At 42.4% G+C, this 15,902-nt stretch overlaps 1 protein-coding gene and 1 pseudogene across 1 annotated transcript in view; one reads left to right on the top strand and one right to left on the bottom strand.

Moving 5' to 3' along the window:
* Positions 1-7,240, bottom strand: part of LOC139015500 (aldehyde oxidase 4-like) — a 76,456-nt gene extending 69,216 nt beyond the window's left edge. Inside the window, exons 1-2 of the mRNA XM_070423274.1 lie at positions 7,159-7,240; positions 2,516-2,573 (exon numbers count right to left, since the gene is read on the bottom strand). Coding sequence (XP_070279375.1) covers positions 2,516-2,573; positions 7,159-7,212 — 112 coding nt within the window. The 5' untranslated portion in view covers positions 7,213-7,240. The remainder of the gene's footprint in view (positions 1-2,515; positions 2,574-7,158) is intronic.
* A 1,922-nt stretch (positions 7,241-9,162) lies between these two features.
* On the top strand, positions 9,163-12,070 carry LOC139015499 (protein tyrosine phosphatase type IVA 1-like; annotated as a pseudogene).
* Positions 12,071-15,902: the final 3,832 nt, after the last annotated feature.

Below are 15,902 nucleotides of genomic sequence, written 5' to 3'. Positions count from 1 at the left end.
TCAGCACACCCTACCACTTCCCTTTGTATCACTTCTAAATTCACTACAGACTTCTCTGGGCTTTCTCTAGACCTCAATAATGAAGAAATTCATCTATATTAGGAGCAAGCTGAAAATGCATGGACTCCCAAGGAAACATGGCCGGAAGCTGCTCTAGGCAGAATTACCCCAGCCTCCCATTCCCATCTCCCCAGTGTCCTCTTCTGTTCATTCTTCCTGGTGCCTAACGGCATAAAGAAGTCATTCCAAGTAAATGTGTTTCACCTGAGACTTCCAGGCCCCAACCTCTGATTACAGAGCCAATATTTCTGGGATGGAGGCAGAGGCTTATTATTTTAAAAATATGTTATTATTGATTTTTAGAGAGAGAGAAAAGGAGAGGGAGAGAGAACAAGAAACATCAGTGATGAAAATCATTGATCAGCTGCCTCCTGCATGCCCCCTACTGGGGATTGAGCCCCCAAATGGGCATGTGCCCTGACCGGGAATCTACAGGTGACCTCTTGGCTCCTGGGTAGATGCTCAACCACTGAGCCACACCCACCGGGCCAGAGGTTTATTTTTAACTTGTTTCTCAAGTGGGTGATTTGCATGAATATTCATGGATAACCACAAATATTGGATTTTCTGCCAGAGTCAGCACCCCATGTGCCTACATTAGCACTGGCCTACTGCACGTTTCACAGGACTCCCGAGGCCCTGTACCTAATTTACATTGCTAATTTTATATTTTTTCCCTGAAGGCAGGTCTCCAATATTATAAAAACTTCAGGCTCCCACAAAACCCCAATTTGCTGCTACCTCGGGGCCTGACTTAGGTGTCATTGCCAGAATAGGACCCAGCCACACAAGAAACCAAATGTGGGGGAGCCATCCCCATCTTTCTTTCACTATTTCACTCCTTCCCAAGGTCACAGCCTCCCACGGAGTGATCCCGTTCATCCCAGCTGCCCAGCCCACATCTGCTGGGGTGAGTTCTTGGATCTCTTGTTTGTCTTTTCCCTCCACACCTCCTGGCCTGGTTCAAAGCAACCTAATCTGCAAGGCCAGGTAATGCACCAGGAGAGTGAATGGCCCACAGCTACTTGGGGCGAGGAGAGTGTGCCATTTTAAGGCAGCTTGAGCTCCATGAGATCCTGGCTGTAGGGCACAACAGGAAAATGAGATGTGTTCACTGTCCCACCACGGAAGCCCTAACACTTCCTGCCATTCTTGCAGCTCACAAATTTTACCAAGCACAAGGTGTTCAGGGGCAAGATGGAAGACACAGCCTCTGCCCTCAGCCTAGTTAGGGAGGCAGCCAGTGAAGGGGTGACAGCAAGTGTCATAGGGTACTCATGTCGGGCTTGGGAGGGAAGGAAGAGACAAGGGTTGAATAGGAGTTTGCTGGGCAAATGGGAGGCTTGGGGGTGATAGTCCTGTCACCTGTACAGTTCCTGGAATAGTGAGTGGAATAGGGACAGATTATATTGACGAGAGGAGTAAAATGATGGGGTAGGAAACTATATTGCAAGGGGTTCAATAGAAAAGGTGGGCCTTAACTGGTTTGGCTCAGTGGATAGAGCGTTGGCCTGAGGACTCAAGGGTCCCAGGTTCGATTCCGGTCAGGGCATGTACCTGGATTGAGGGCACATCCCCAGTAGGGAGTGTGCAGGAGGCAGCTTATCGATGTTTCTCTCTCATCAATGTTTCTAACTCTCTATCCTTCTCCCTTCCTCTCTGTGAAAAATCATTAAAAAATATATTTTAAAAAATATCCTTTAAACAAAAAGAAAAAGAAAAGGTGGCATCCAGCACACATCATTTATTAGATAACTTTGGCAAGGGAAGAACAGGGAGAAATAAAGTTGTGTATTGAGGTGTGTATGTTGGGAGGCAGACAGACAGATATAGGGCCATCATCATGCCCTCCTGCTACCCCCTTTATAGTTGCCCCCCAGACCAAGAACTGCTTTTTGAATCTTTATCGAAGTTCTACTGGAGGCCTGGGAGGAGTGAGAGGTGAAGGAAGCTCTAGATCCAGGTGGAGATCTGGGAGGGCATCAGCTAGACTTTGGAATTTTGGAATGTTTATAAAACCTTGTTTTCTTCAATAAGGTTTACGAAAAGGCATAAGCGACAAGTCAATGAGATGTGCTTGTGGGAAACCATTGTCAGGGACATGCTGCACTGAGCAATTGACCGGGCGTTTTCACCTTCACACTCCTGAACATGAAGCCGCCATCTGGGTGACCATGGGCCTCAGAAGTCATGAAATTATTTTCCAAAGCTGTTCCCAGTGGACCCTTGTGGTTCCCTGGAGGGGTCTTTTGGTTGTGTGCTCAGATGAAAAATACAACAAGTAAAGTACACATCTATCACCTCTGGATGCATTCTCTGAACTCCAACTAGACGCTACAAATTAGACACCAGGTTATTGACCCAGAACAAATACAGGGCGACTTTCTTCAGAAGTCTTAACATGCTCACTGTTTACCACCCAATCCAGACAGATTACAGCAAAACATAAGGATACGGACTTTCCTCAGGTAGAACAGCAGGTTCATTTCAGGATCGGCGCTCTTCTCTACGACCTACAGTGTGGAAGGAGAGGAGGACTTTAGGGAGAGAACACCAGAACGTATGGCAAGTCTACCTGCTGTTTAGGGGCATGTTTCTGATAGGTGATGACGTCCAAAGACTAAACAACAGCAAAGGAAACACAATACTTGGAACCAGAATTTTGAAAAAATGATGGAGCATTATTTTAATGCCTCTGAATTTTGTAATACATATGACAAGTATAAATTCTGGGTTGTTTTTCCTTAGAATTATCTGGGGTAATGGATACATAGGTTCCAAAATTGATCAAGTTAACTAGTGGCTACAGAAAGCCACAAAACAGGTTAGCTGGAGAAGATTTTCTAAGGGAGTCATAAGATCATAAGGGAGTGTCTTTAAGGGAGACACCCCTGTCTTCTCCATCCTTCCTCAGTGAAATGCAGGGAAAAGCAGAGGGAGCATCAATCTCTGTTCTGTCTCTCACGTTGCATTCCAAGCTGTTACCGCCAATAGGTCAAAGTTGACACATGCGATGAAAGCTGTCTGCCCTCCCTGCCCAAGCAGCTCCCTAGTTAGGTACAGTCAGGCAACATTAGTGAGAACTGGAGAGAAAGGCATCTGGAAAGGTAGCACTAAGGACATTATTCTACTAAAAGTGTTTGTATTTTTATCACCCTAGGAAAACAACAACAAACCACATTATTTTTAATAAATGCCTCATATTTCCAAGCTTCCTTCTGTGTCCTCAGAGGATCTGAAGAGCCAGAGATAAGCTCAGCACCCATTATGACAGGGGAGGATCAAAGCCCAAATGAAGTAGGAGAAAACAAGATTAGACGTTGGGAATTTAATGAAAGGATGCTAATTGCAATTCTGACATCTCAAGTACATAGCACTCCCAGTCATTTAAAATAAATATTTCAGCCCTGCCATAGTGGCTCAGTGGTTGAGTATTGACCTATGAACCAGGAGGTCACGGCTCCATTCTGGTCAGGGCACATGCCTGGGTTGTAGGCTCCATCCCCAGTAGGGGGAGTGCAGGAAGCAGCCAATCAATGATTTTCTCTCATTATTGATGTTTCTCTCTCTCTTTCTCTCTCCCTCTCCCTCTCTGAAATCAATAAGAATATATTTTAAAAATAAATAAATATTTTCATAATCATATGAAAAATTCTGGTCATACCGTAAGTTGCACTCATAAAATTATACTCGTAAATACATATCTATCAACAAATGAATCTAAAAATCAACTGAATAAATAATCTGATGAACAGAATAAACTGGTGAATACAATAGAATCAGGAGCATAGAAAGGGAGTGGACTGACAATTCTCGGGGGGAAAAGGGTGTGAGGGGTGCAGGAAGAGACTGGAAAAAAATCGTACACCTATGGATGAGGACAGTGGGAGGGGGGTAAGGGCAGAGGGTGGGGTGGGAACCGGGTGGAGGGGAGTTATGGGGGGGAAAAAAGAGGAACAACTGTAATAATCTGAACAATAAAGATTTAATTTAAAAAATTGTACTCGTACCTTCTGTCTCCTCTGGTACTTTATAGACACATAGGAAATGATTTCTTTTTACTAAGTATATGAATAAAGGACCAACTATACCAAGATCTAGAGATAAGCAAGGGAGAACTGCAATGAAAGAACATTTTACACCCATCAGATTAACACACTTTAGCAAGTTTGATTGTATCAAGTCTTGGCACATCATAGATTAGCAAATCGTATATTTATATTGGTAAGAAGGCAGCTTTGTCATGCAATGAACTGTGGGAAAATGTAACTTGTGCAAGATTCCTGGAAAGCCACCTGGCAGAACCTGAGACATTGGCATGCCTTAATTTTACTTAGCGATTTTCCTGCCGGTGTTGGTAAGGAAATACACGGTAGGGTGTTCACTGCATGTAGTGGGGAATTGGAAGCATTCCATGTGTCTATCACTGGGGGACTGGATAAGCAGGATTTCCACAGCCTGGAGAACTCTACATGCAGAAATAATGAGCCAGGTGTTCAAAGAGCAACATGGATAGATCTCTTTTGAGTCACAAAAGAAATAGAAGGAGACGTATACATCTTGTGAAGTAAATCATAATTTCACTTGGGTAACGTAAGAATATAAATACACTCATGCAAAGCCAAACACTGTACAGTTGAACCTTGAACAATGTGGGATTAGGGGACTGATCCCCCTGCACAGTTGAAAATTCATATATAACTTCTGACTCCTCCAAAACTTAACTATTAATAAGCTACTGTTGACTAGAAGCCTTACCAATAACATAAGCAGTCAATTAACACATAGTTTGTATGTTATATATACACTAGAGGCCTGGTGCATGAAATTCATGCAGGGGGGTGCGTTCCCTCAGGCCAGCCTGCACCCTCCCCAATCTGGGACCCCTCAGGGGATGTCCAATGGCCAGTTTAGGCCTAAACTGGCCGTCGGACATCCCCCTCACAGTCCTGGATTGCTGGCTCCTAATCGCTCACCTGCCTGCCTCCCTGGTTGCCCCTAACTGCCCCCCCCCTGCCAGCCTGATTGCCCCTCACTGCCTCTGTGTGCTGGCCTGATCGCCCCTAACTTCCCCCATGCTGGTCTGGTCAGCCCTAACTGCCCCCTGCTGCTGGCCAGGTTGCCCCCAACTGCCCCCTCCCTGCTGGCCTGGTCACCCCTTACTGCCTCCTCCCTGTTGGCCTGGTCACCCCTTACTACCCCACTTGCCAGCCTGGTCACCCGCAACTGCCCCCCTCTGCTAGCCTGGTCTCCCCTAACTGGCCCCCCTGCCGGCCTAATCGCCCCCAACTGCACCTGCCACCAGCCTGGTCACCCCTAACTGCCCCCCCCCCCCCCCGCTGGCCTGGTCACCCTCAACTGCCCCCCCTGCCAGCCTGGTCACCCCACACAGCCTGCTTGTTCAGTCATTTGGTCATCCCTCATTAACCCCCCTGCTGGCCTGTTTGTAGGCAGCCATCTTGTGAAGGCATGAGGGTTAATTTGCATATTACCTCTTTATTATATAGGAATATATATTTCTATTGTATTCTAACAATAAAGTAAGCTAGAGAAAATGTGATTAAGAAAATCATAAGGAAAATACATTGGAAAAAAAAAGCACATATAGGTGGACCAGCGCAGTACAAACCTGTATTGTTCAAGGATCAACTGCATATTATTTTAAGGATACATCTATCTTTCTAAATGACTATATTGAAAGTATATGACAAAGATGTATGTTTATAATGCACAAGAGTGGATGCATCTGGGAGAAGGAAATAAAGAGAAGATAAGAAATAAGAAGAAAAAAGACAATAATATAAAGCAAATGAAGAGCCTTGTCCAGACTGTGATGAGGATGTGCCATTGGTGGAGGAATGTGCTTTGCTCAACTCTGCGCTCCTGGGTCTAAAGGGAAGAAGACCAACCACAGAAATAACAGCAAACCCAATTTCTTCAAAGAGTTGCATATATTTCCCCCCTTTTATTTGCCATCTATAACTTGTCTTAGAAATTTGTAAAACAGAGAAAGGGAAAAATACCAAACTATCAGCTAGGAAGTCAAAAGATTGGGAGACCTGGAGAGGGAATACTCATTCTAATGTGTTATTAGAGGATACATGGTTTTATTTACCAGCAAAGGCAAAGCAACAAAGCCCCATTTTCCTTGAACTCAGAAAAGTTCTTAGCTTTTGAATTCCTGTGAATTGTCCACTCAGCAATTATTCTTCTGACATGCCAGTTGGCTTCAGGTCATGCAAGATCCTGACCAATTGGTAAGCAGTATTGCTAAACCCAGATTTTTTCTTGGTTCTTTGCTTTCTCTTTCACTCTTTGTTCTTTAGTTCATGGGTTTCCTAAAAATGTTGTTTCCCTGCTATTTGACAGGCAACACTTCCAAGAATGCTTGCCATGATTAAAGCTGTATCTCCCCTTTTAGGGAAGAACATCAGTAATGCAGCACAACGAGGCGTGGGAAGCAAAATCATTAACACCAAATGACTTTTCAAAACAATTTTCTATTTTAATATTTCATAAGTTTTTTCCCACCTAATTGTCCCAAAGCACCTCAAACATTTTATTTATTCATTTTGCTCATTCAAGCACAGGCTTGAGGACAACTGAGATTCGAGTTGCCGTACCTCTTCCCCAGTGGACACAGCCTCCCTGTCCCATGGCTCAGGAGAGCTGCTTCAGTTTCTGTGCTAATTGACCAGCTGAGTGGATGTATGAAGGCAAAACAAAATTATTCTTTGCTGTTAGCATCCTTAATGTCATATGTACCTTCTGTTGCAATAACATCGGTGAACTCCAGTAGAGCTCATATAGTTTTTCATAACCTGGGTCAGAATTCACTCCCATTGTAATCCAACAAATACAAATGGGAGCTCCTTATTGTCCAAAAGAAAAGTTCAGAGCAAGCAAAAGCCCCCATGCTTTCATAATTTTGCACTAAACCTTGAATGAATGACCCATGCTCAAGTTCAGACCAGTACATATGACTTGACAAAGACAGAAGGCAGAAGTTAATTAAGGAGTGGTATCGCAGTGAAAAAAAACTAGCTTGGCTTTTGTCTCTGGTGTGCAAAAATTCATATAATCATTGTGTAAACTTACCTTTCTTCCATTCACAAAGAAAATCAGCTCATCAGAACTGGGGAGAGAAGGCATCGTGCCAGAAAGCAGGGCCCCAGGAGGAGGTTTTTCTTCCAGTAGAGCAGGTCAGAGAGCAAACACCCGGATGCCTATCCGTCTTGGAAAAGCCCAAGCTTCAGCAGGTGATTTATAACCACACGTCAGCAGACAGGAGCACCAACCAGGGCTGCCTGCCCTCCCCGTCCGCAAGCACTTCCAAGGGCTCTTGGCAGCACCCTGTCTCCTTCTTTGCCAGGAGTGAGCCAACTCAGCATCCTTGCCCCTCCCCTTTGAAGCCCAGAATGGCTTTCTACGAAAATGGCTTTCTACAAAGCCGGGGACTAATAAATAAAAATTGAGTTTTGCCTGACTGGCGTGGCTCAGTGGTTGAGCATCTACCTATGAATCCGGAGGTCACGGTTCGATTCCCAATTAGGGCACATGCCCGGGTTGTGGGCTTGATCCCCAGTGTGGGGCATGCAGGAGGCAGCTAATCAGTGATTCTCATCATTGATGTTTCTATCTCACTCTCCCTCTTTCTTCCTCTCTTATAAAATCAATAAAATATATATTTTTAAAAAATCAAGTTTTAGCCCTGACCGGTTTAGCTCAGTGGATAGAGCGTCAGCCTGCAGACTCAAGGGTCCCAGGTTCGATTCCAGTCAAGGGCATGTACATTGGATGCGGGCACATACCCAGTAGGGGGTGTACAGGAGGCAGCTGATTGATGTTTCTCTCTCATCCATGTTTCTAACTTTCTATCCCTCTCCCTTCCTCTCTGTAAAAACATCAATAAAATATATTTTTAAAAAATCAAGTTTTAAATAGGCTATTGTTATTTTTAAACTAACCAAACCATCAATCAATAAAATAGTATACTATTAAAACTCATGAAACTTTCCCCAGTGTCCTTAAAGTTTTATTGGAACCCAGTCACAAACATTCATTTAGGTATTGATTCTGGCTGGTTTCCAGCTGCCACAGCAGGGCTGAGTGGTTGCAGTCGAGATCTTATGGTCCGCAAGGACTTAAGGTATTTATACTCTCTGGGTCTTTTATAGAAAAAGTTTGTCGACCCCCTACTGGAGCTCATCTTTACTTCTTCTCTCCTTTGCATTCATTCCCTGGCTTCTCCTTCCATGCTCTGTTTCTCAAGAGTCTGGTGCCCCTGCTGCCTTCTGCAAAGCTGCCACCGCCCCCTGTCCCCCTCCCCCCGCCACCCACGCACACACACTGCCTCTCCCTGCCCTGCGGCTGCTTCCACCACCGCTGCCAGGACCGGTTGTGTGACTAGGCCACAACCTTCAGTGGTTCTTTCTGTAGTGTTCTTACCTGTAGTCACACATTTGTGGAGTTTCTGGAGGGCAGAGGAGATTATTGCCAGGCACAGCACGCCCCTGTGCAGGTGAGTGGACTGTAGGAATCCATTACTGCTCCACCAAGAAGCCCCCATGTGAGTGGTTCCCCTGGACATAGAAGTGTTGACTGGCATCTGCGAAGCATTTTATGCGAGTTCAGGCCTGGATGGGGGCCCTCGGTGCCCTTCCTTCCTATGGCCTCAGTATGACCAGGTCGAGGAACTGCTGCTGCTCATTAGGAGGCTCATCTCGTTTTCCATTACTCCCAGCTGCACTCGCAGCACCGAGGACGTCCAGCGGAGGAGGCTTGAATTGGGCTCAGTTTCTGTGCATCATTTCTGTATTCAATTTTAAAATATTTTCATGCCGAAACCGGTTTGGCTCAGTGGATAGAGCGTCGGCCTGCGGACTGAAAGGTCCCGGGTTCGATTCCGGTCAAGGGCATGTACGTTGGTTGCGGGCACACTCCCAGTAGGAGATGTGCAGGAGGCAGCTGGTCGATGTTTCTCTCTCATCGCTGTTTCTAACTCTCTATCCCTCTCCCTTCCTCTCTGTAAAAAATCAATAAAATATATATAAAAAAAATATATTTTCATCACCCTATTGAGTGTTTTTTGACTAAATGATCATGGCTCGCATGAACTGCCCAGCTCCTGTGGAAGTCACATACAAGAACATGAGATTTCTTATTACACACAACCCAACCACTGTGACTTCAAACAAATTCAAAGCAGAACTTAAGAAGAATGGAGTTACCACAATAGTAAGAGTATGTGAAGCAACTTAGGACACTACTCGTTTTTTTTTTGTTTGTTTTTATACTAAAGTTTTTTATTTTATTATTTTAATTTTATTGTTTAAAGTATTACAAATAGTAGTACATATGTCTCCTTCCCCCCCGCCCCATTGACCTTCCCCCAGCCTCCCCTACCCCCCAGCACATGCCCTCTCCCTCCTCCTCCAGTGTCTTATGTCCATTGGTTATGCTTATATGCATGCATACTAGTACAAGTCCTTTGGTTGATCTCTTACCTCCCTCCCCAACCTTTCCCAGCCTTCCCGCTATAGTTTGACAGTCTGTTCGATGCTTCTCTGCCTCTGTATCTATTTTCGTTCATCAGTTTATAATGTTCTTTATTATCCATAAATAAGTGAGATCATGTGGCATTTTTCTTTTACTGACTGGCTTATTTCACTTCCCATAATACTCTCCAGTTCCATCCATGCTGTTCCAAATAGTAAGAATTCCTTCTTTTTTATAGCAGCGTAGTATACCATTGTGTAGATGTACCACAGTTTTCTAATCCACACATCTGCTGATGGGCATTTAGGCTGTTTCCAAATCTTAGCTATGGTAAATTGTGCTGCAATGAACATAGGGGTGCATATATCCTTTCTGATTGGTGTTTCTGGCTTCTTGGGATATATTCCTAGAAGTGGTATTACTGGGTCAAATGGCAGTTCCATTTTTAATTTTTTGAGAAAACACCATACTGTTGTCCACAGTGGCTGCACCAGTCTGCATTCCCACCAGCAGTGCACAAGGGTTCCTTTTTCTCTGAATCCTCTCCAGCACTTGTCATTGGTTGACTTGTTGATGATAGCAATTTTTAGAGGTGTGAGGTGGTACCTCATTGTTGTTTTGATTTGCATCTCTTGGATGATTAGTGACTTTGAGCATGTTTTCATATGCCTCTTGGCTTTCTGAATGTCCTCTTTCGAAAAGTGTCTATTTAGGTCCTTTGCCCATTTTTTGGTTGGATTGTTTATCTTCCTTTTGTTAAGTTGTATGAGTTCACTGTAAATTTTGGAGATTAACCACTTACCAGAGATAACATTGGTAAATATGTTCTCCCATGCACTGGGCTTTCTTGTTGTTTTGTTGATGGTTTCTTTTGCTGTGCAGAAGCGTTTTATATTTTGATGTAGTCCCATTTGTTTATTTTCTCCTTAGTCCATTGTCCTAGGAGCTGTATCAGTAAAGATATTGCTACAACAAATGCCTGCTATTTTGCTGCCTATGGCTTCTTTTAAGATTTTTATGGTTTCCCATCTTACGTTTAAGTCCTTTATCCATTTTAAGTTTATTTTTGTTTATGGTATAAGTGGGTGGTCTAGTTTCATTTTTTTGCAAATATCTGTCCAGTTTTCCCAACATCATTTATTGAAGAGACTGTCTTGACTCCATTGTATGCTCTTGCCTCCTTTGTCAAATATTAATGGAGCATAATGGCTTGTGTTGATTTCTGGGTTCTCTGTTCTGTTTCACTGGTCTGTTTGTCTGTTCTTGTGCCAGTACCAGGCAGTTTTGAGAACAATGGCTTTGTAATATAGCTTGATATCTGGTATTGTGATCCCTCCAACATTGTTCTTCTTTCTCAAGATTGCTGCAGCTAGTCTGGGTCTTTTTTTTTTTAATTACAGATGAATTTTTGGAGAATTTGTTCTAGGTCTTTGAAGTATGCCATTGGTATTTTAATGGGGATTGTGTGAATTTATAGATTGCTTTGGGTAGTATGGGCATTTTAATGATGTTGATTCTACCAATCCATGAACATGGTATATTCTTTCATTTGTTCATGTCTTCCTCTATCTCTTTTTTCAATGTTCTGAAATTTTCTGAATACAGGTCCTTTATCTCCTTGGTTAAGTTTATTGCTAGGTATCTTATTTTTTGTTGTTGCAATGGTAAATGGGATTGCTTTTTTAATTTCTCTTTCTGCGAGTTCATTATTGGTATATAGAAAAGCCATAGACTTCTGGGTGTTAATTTTGTATCCTGCTACATTGCCAAATTCATGTATTAAGTCTAGTAGGTTTTTGATGGAGTCTTTGGGGTTTTCTATGTACAACATGATGTCATCTGCAAATGACAGTTTTACTTCTTCTTTTCCAATTTGGATGCCTTTTATTTCTTCTTCTTGTCTGATTGCAATGGCTAATACTGCCAATACTATGTCAAACAGGAGTGGTAAGAGTGGGCATCCCTGTCTTGTTCCTGTTCTTAGGGGAAATGGTTTTAGTTTTTGTCCATTGAGTATGATGTTGGCTGTGGGTTTGTCATATAAGGCTTTTATTATGTTAAGGTATGATCCTTCTATTCCCACCTTGCAGAGAGTTTTTATCAAGAAAGGGTTGGATTTTGTTAAATGCTTTTTCTGCATCAATGGATAAGGACACTACTCTTGTGGAGAAAGAAGGCAGCCATGCTTTGACTGGCCTTTTGATGATGGTGCAGCACCATCCAACCAGATTGTTGATGACTGGTTAAGTCTTGTAAAAAGTACGTTTCCTGCAGAACCTGGTGGCTGTATTGCCATACATTGTGTTGCAGGCCTTGGGAGAGTGCTGGTGCTTGTTGCCCCAGCGTTAATCAAAGATGGAATAAAATATGAAGATTCAGTACATTCATAAGACAAAATCAGCGTGGAGCTTTGAACAGCAAGCAACTTCTCTATTTGGAGAAGTACCGCCCTAAAAGGCAGCTGCATTCCAAAGACTCCTGTGGCCATAAAAACAGCTGTAGCATTCAGTGATGCCATTGCCATGGGAGTGGAATTTGAGATAGGATCTAATTCGTAATACAATTAGCCAACATGTTGAGTTGGTGAATAAGTCCAATGAGGCTTCCTTAGGAGTGTTGAAAAGTAGTTTTCAATAAGCTTGACAGAATTGCAACCTCTATGTTTAGTTATGATCAACCTATTTTTTTTTTAAAAAGATTCTTACTGTTCAGCATTTCAAATGTGTTTATCATTTGTACCAAATGAAAATTCCTGAATTCATGCAAGATTGAGTTATGTCTTTAAATCTATTCTCATGCCAGAATCATATCAATATATAAGAGATTTAGAAAGATTAGGTGCCAAAATACCCAGCACAATACTTGTGTATGTTTAATTTCATACAGAACTAAAATCCCAGGACTGTGAACACTCTGGACCTTAGTGGTTTATCCTTGCAGTCATTTCAAACATAGAAAAAGTAGGGCCTATGTAATTATTTGCCTGCTCAATTTATGTTTACATCTCTAACACTATCACAAGTATACATCAGGTTTGCTCAATGTTTTGATTTTTATACCAAGTCTTAGTTATTAATGTCTTTCTAGAAACTTCATTTTGTGCTGTTATGGAAAGCCTGTACTAATCTAGATCTTACCCATTAGCTGGATGTCACCTTTCTCCTGGTTGGCATGTAGCAACTATATAATTTAGTTATTTGTATCATTATATGCTGGACTATGAGAGAAGCCCAACACTGGAGACAGGTCATGAAGCCCTGTCTCATGGCGCATATGAATGAAGAGTCCCAAGAGATGGAGAACTCTCAGAGAATAGACACAATGCCCCTAGGGCAAAAGGCAGGGGCTACAGGACAAGTCGATAATCTCAAATCTTTAATGAGGTTCCTCCCACTCTACTCTGTTTTATGGCCTAACTGGGTGTAGTGTTGGGTGAGGAGGAGAAGGAGGAGGAAACTGGGAGAGAATGGTGTATGTTGCGCTGGATCAAGATGTTCTTGTAACCTACATATGTCTTAATTGCAAAATGCCTACCTTAAAGAAGCAAACCACTGAAAGAGAATTGGATGCATCAGTATGGCCTTTACCCAGTGCGGTTCTGAAACTGTACAAGGTGACACGTTCCCAAGTTTCTGCCAACTGATAATCCCAGAGTTTCAAAAGGTCAGAATCATTGGAAAGGAAATTCTCCTACCACTTATACTCTTATTTCTAGGATTGGAAATAGGTACCTAGCTGTTCCTCTTGTAAACTTTTGGAGGAGGTAGAGTGAGATCGTAGGTTACCTTCACAGGCCTACAGGATATCTGACAGTCCTGCCTGGCCACCTGTTGCTAGAATTCCATTAGGGTTTTATCTAGTCTAGAGCTCCTGTGACCTATTTCACATAGAACTATGCAGTTTCTAATATTTTTCCATGTCATCATATATAGATATAGTATACCTCATTCATTTTAACAACTGCCTAGTAGGCCATCATATAGATGCATCACACTTTATTAAAACTCCGAAATAAGGAACACCTTGTGTAAATATTTTTTCATTTTTATATAAATATCTTCCCACAGTAAACATCTTTGCATATATATTTTGGCAAAAAGAAATTTTTTGGATGTCCATTGGTTAAATTCCTAAAAGTGATAGTGGATTTAGGGTTTTTCTTGGTGGGGGGAGTGTGATAAAAATGTTCTAAGATTAGACTGTAGTGAGGTTGTCAAAGTTTATGAGTATACTACAAACCATGGAATTGTACACTTTAAATGGGTGAATTTTATGATTTGTGAATTATATCTCAGTAAAGCTGTTAAAAAATTCCTAGCAGTGAAAGTGATAGGTCTGAGTATATGTTAGTAACATGTTTACAGGTGCTAAGGGCCTCCCCTTTGATTCTTTCATGGATCAGGAGATGGGAGGGTGTTACTCTACCAATAGGATGAAGCTGGTACAGTCTGTGTGGGGCACAACTCTTATCTGGCCTTGGAAAGAGAGGAATTACTGGCCTTGGTCATGAGAGTATATGGCCCTACCCTTTAACCACCGACTGCCCCAGGACTGAAACACCCTGTGTTAATCTTACCAATTTGGATTAAATTTAGTCCCTTACATAAGAATTACTTTGGCCCTAGCTGGTTTGGCTCAGTGGATAGAGCATCAGACTGTAGACTGAAGGGTCCCAGGTTTGATTCCAGTCAAGGGCACATGCCCGGGTTGCAGGCTAGATCCTGAGTTGGGGGGGGTGCAGGAGGCAGCCGATCATAATTTTCTCTCATCATTGATGTTTCTATCTCTCTCTTCCTCTCCCTTCCTCTCTGAAATCAATAAAAATATATTTTTTAAAAAGAATTACTTTGTACTTTATATTTCCCACATGAATACACTATATAGCTTGAAAATGCTTTCACATGTATTATCTTGTTTAGTCCTCATGACAATTCTGTGAGATGTATTATAATATTCCCATTTTGCAGATGAGAAAACTGAGATGAGACTTGGACAGTTGTCAGGGTCACATAGACATTAAATGTACAGAACCAGTATGCAAGCTCAGACCTTCCAACAGCAAGTCCCTTGTTTGTGGTCCCGTTGCTTGATGACGTCATCAGTCAGTCCCACAGTAGAAGCCTAGTGAAGCCTGACCGGCCTCAGGTTTTATCTTTCTTGATTCAGATGAGATGACTGAGGGGTCTAGAGAGAGAATGTGCTAAATGGAGTCCAGGAGAGACAGACAGGCTTTACAACGCCACCCCCAACCCCCTACCTCATTACAGTTCTCTTGAAACTACTACTTTTTCACCCAAATTAATACTAAGTTGCTTTCAATTTGGTGAAGAATGATAGTAAGTGATAGATGAGAGGACCGTTCTTTTTTTAAAAAAATATGTTTCCATTGTTCCCAGAGAGAAGGGATGGGAGAGGGAGAAAGAGAAACACCGACGAGCAAGAGACATGGGTCTGTTGGCTGTCTCCTGCATGCACCCTCCACTGGGGATCGAGCTGGAAACCCAGGCATGTGCCCAGACTGGGAATCAAACCAGCCACCTCTTGGTGCATGGAACGGCACTCAACCAATTGGTCAGGGTGAGAGGAACACTCTTAAACAAGAACAGTAAGATACTGTACACAAAACTCCATGTATATGTATGAATGTTTACTTATGCATATATGAACATGGGGAAAGAAATGGAAGGGATGCACACCATACATTGGTTACCTGGGGGTGGGGAAGGCAATATTCCCTCCCCCATAAAAACAAAGCAAAATGACAAAGGAAAAGCCTTCTAAAGTGTGTCTACAACTAAATGGAGCAAGTACAAAGAGATCCCAAGTGTGTAAAGTTATATAGACATGTACATATACATAGAGAAATATAGAAAATTATATCAATGTAATAAGTTTTTAAACAAGAACTATTAGCATATATTATTTATATAATCACAAAAAAGCAATAAAGATATTTTCATTGGGACAAAATATTGGCTACATATATATTTTAACTTTTCTTTGAAAGACAGCTATACTAAATAGCTGTCTATGTATATGGTCAGGTATTAAGGGTGTTTGGGGTCCCCTTATCTAAGCATGTGTCCTATGAGTGGTGTCACAGGTTCCTGAACTGGGAAACATGGATATTCAGGAATCCTTCAGTAAAACGTTTATTTGACCAGGTAGGTGCTATCATTAATACATAACCTCAGGTTACCTTTTCTCAAGAGCAGAGGGGAGAATGTCTTGAGCAAGTAGAATTCTAGTTGGGTAAATTTTGTGAGGGGTAGAGAAGAACATTCTGGAAGATAGGTGTGACTAAAGGGCAGATCAGAGTTAGGCAACTTTGGGCATGTTAATAA

Source organism: Myotis yumanensis, unplaced genomic scaffold (genome assembly GCF_028538775.1).
Source record: "Myotis yumanensis isolate MYYU_CA2020_CCGP unplaced genomic scaffold, mMyoYum1.0.hap1 SCAF_8, whole genome shotgun sequence".
Lineage (NCBI taxonomy): Eukaryota > Metazoa > Chordata > Mammalia > Chiroptera > Vespertilionidae > Myotis > Myotis yumanensis.
The sequence above is the reverse complement of the archived record's forward strand: the minus strand, read 5'-3'. Positions and strand labels throughout refer to the sequence as shown.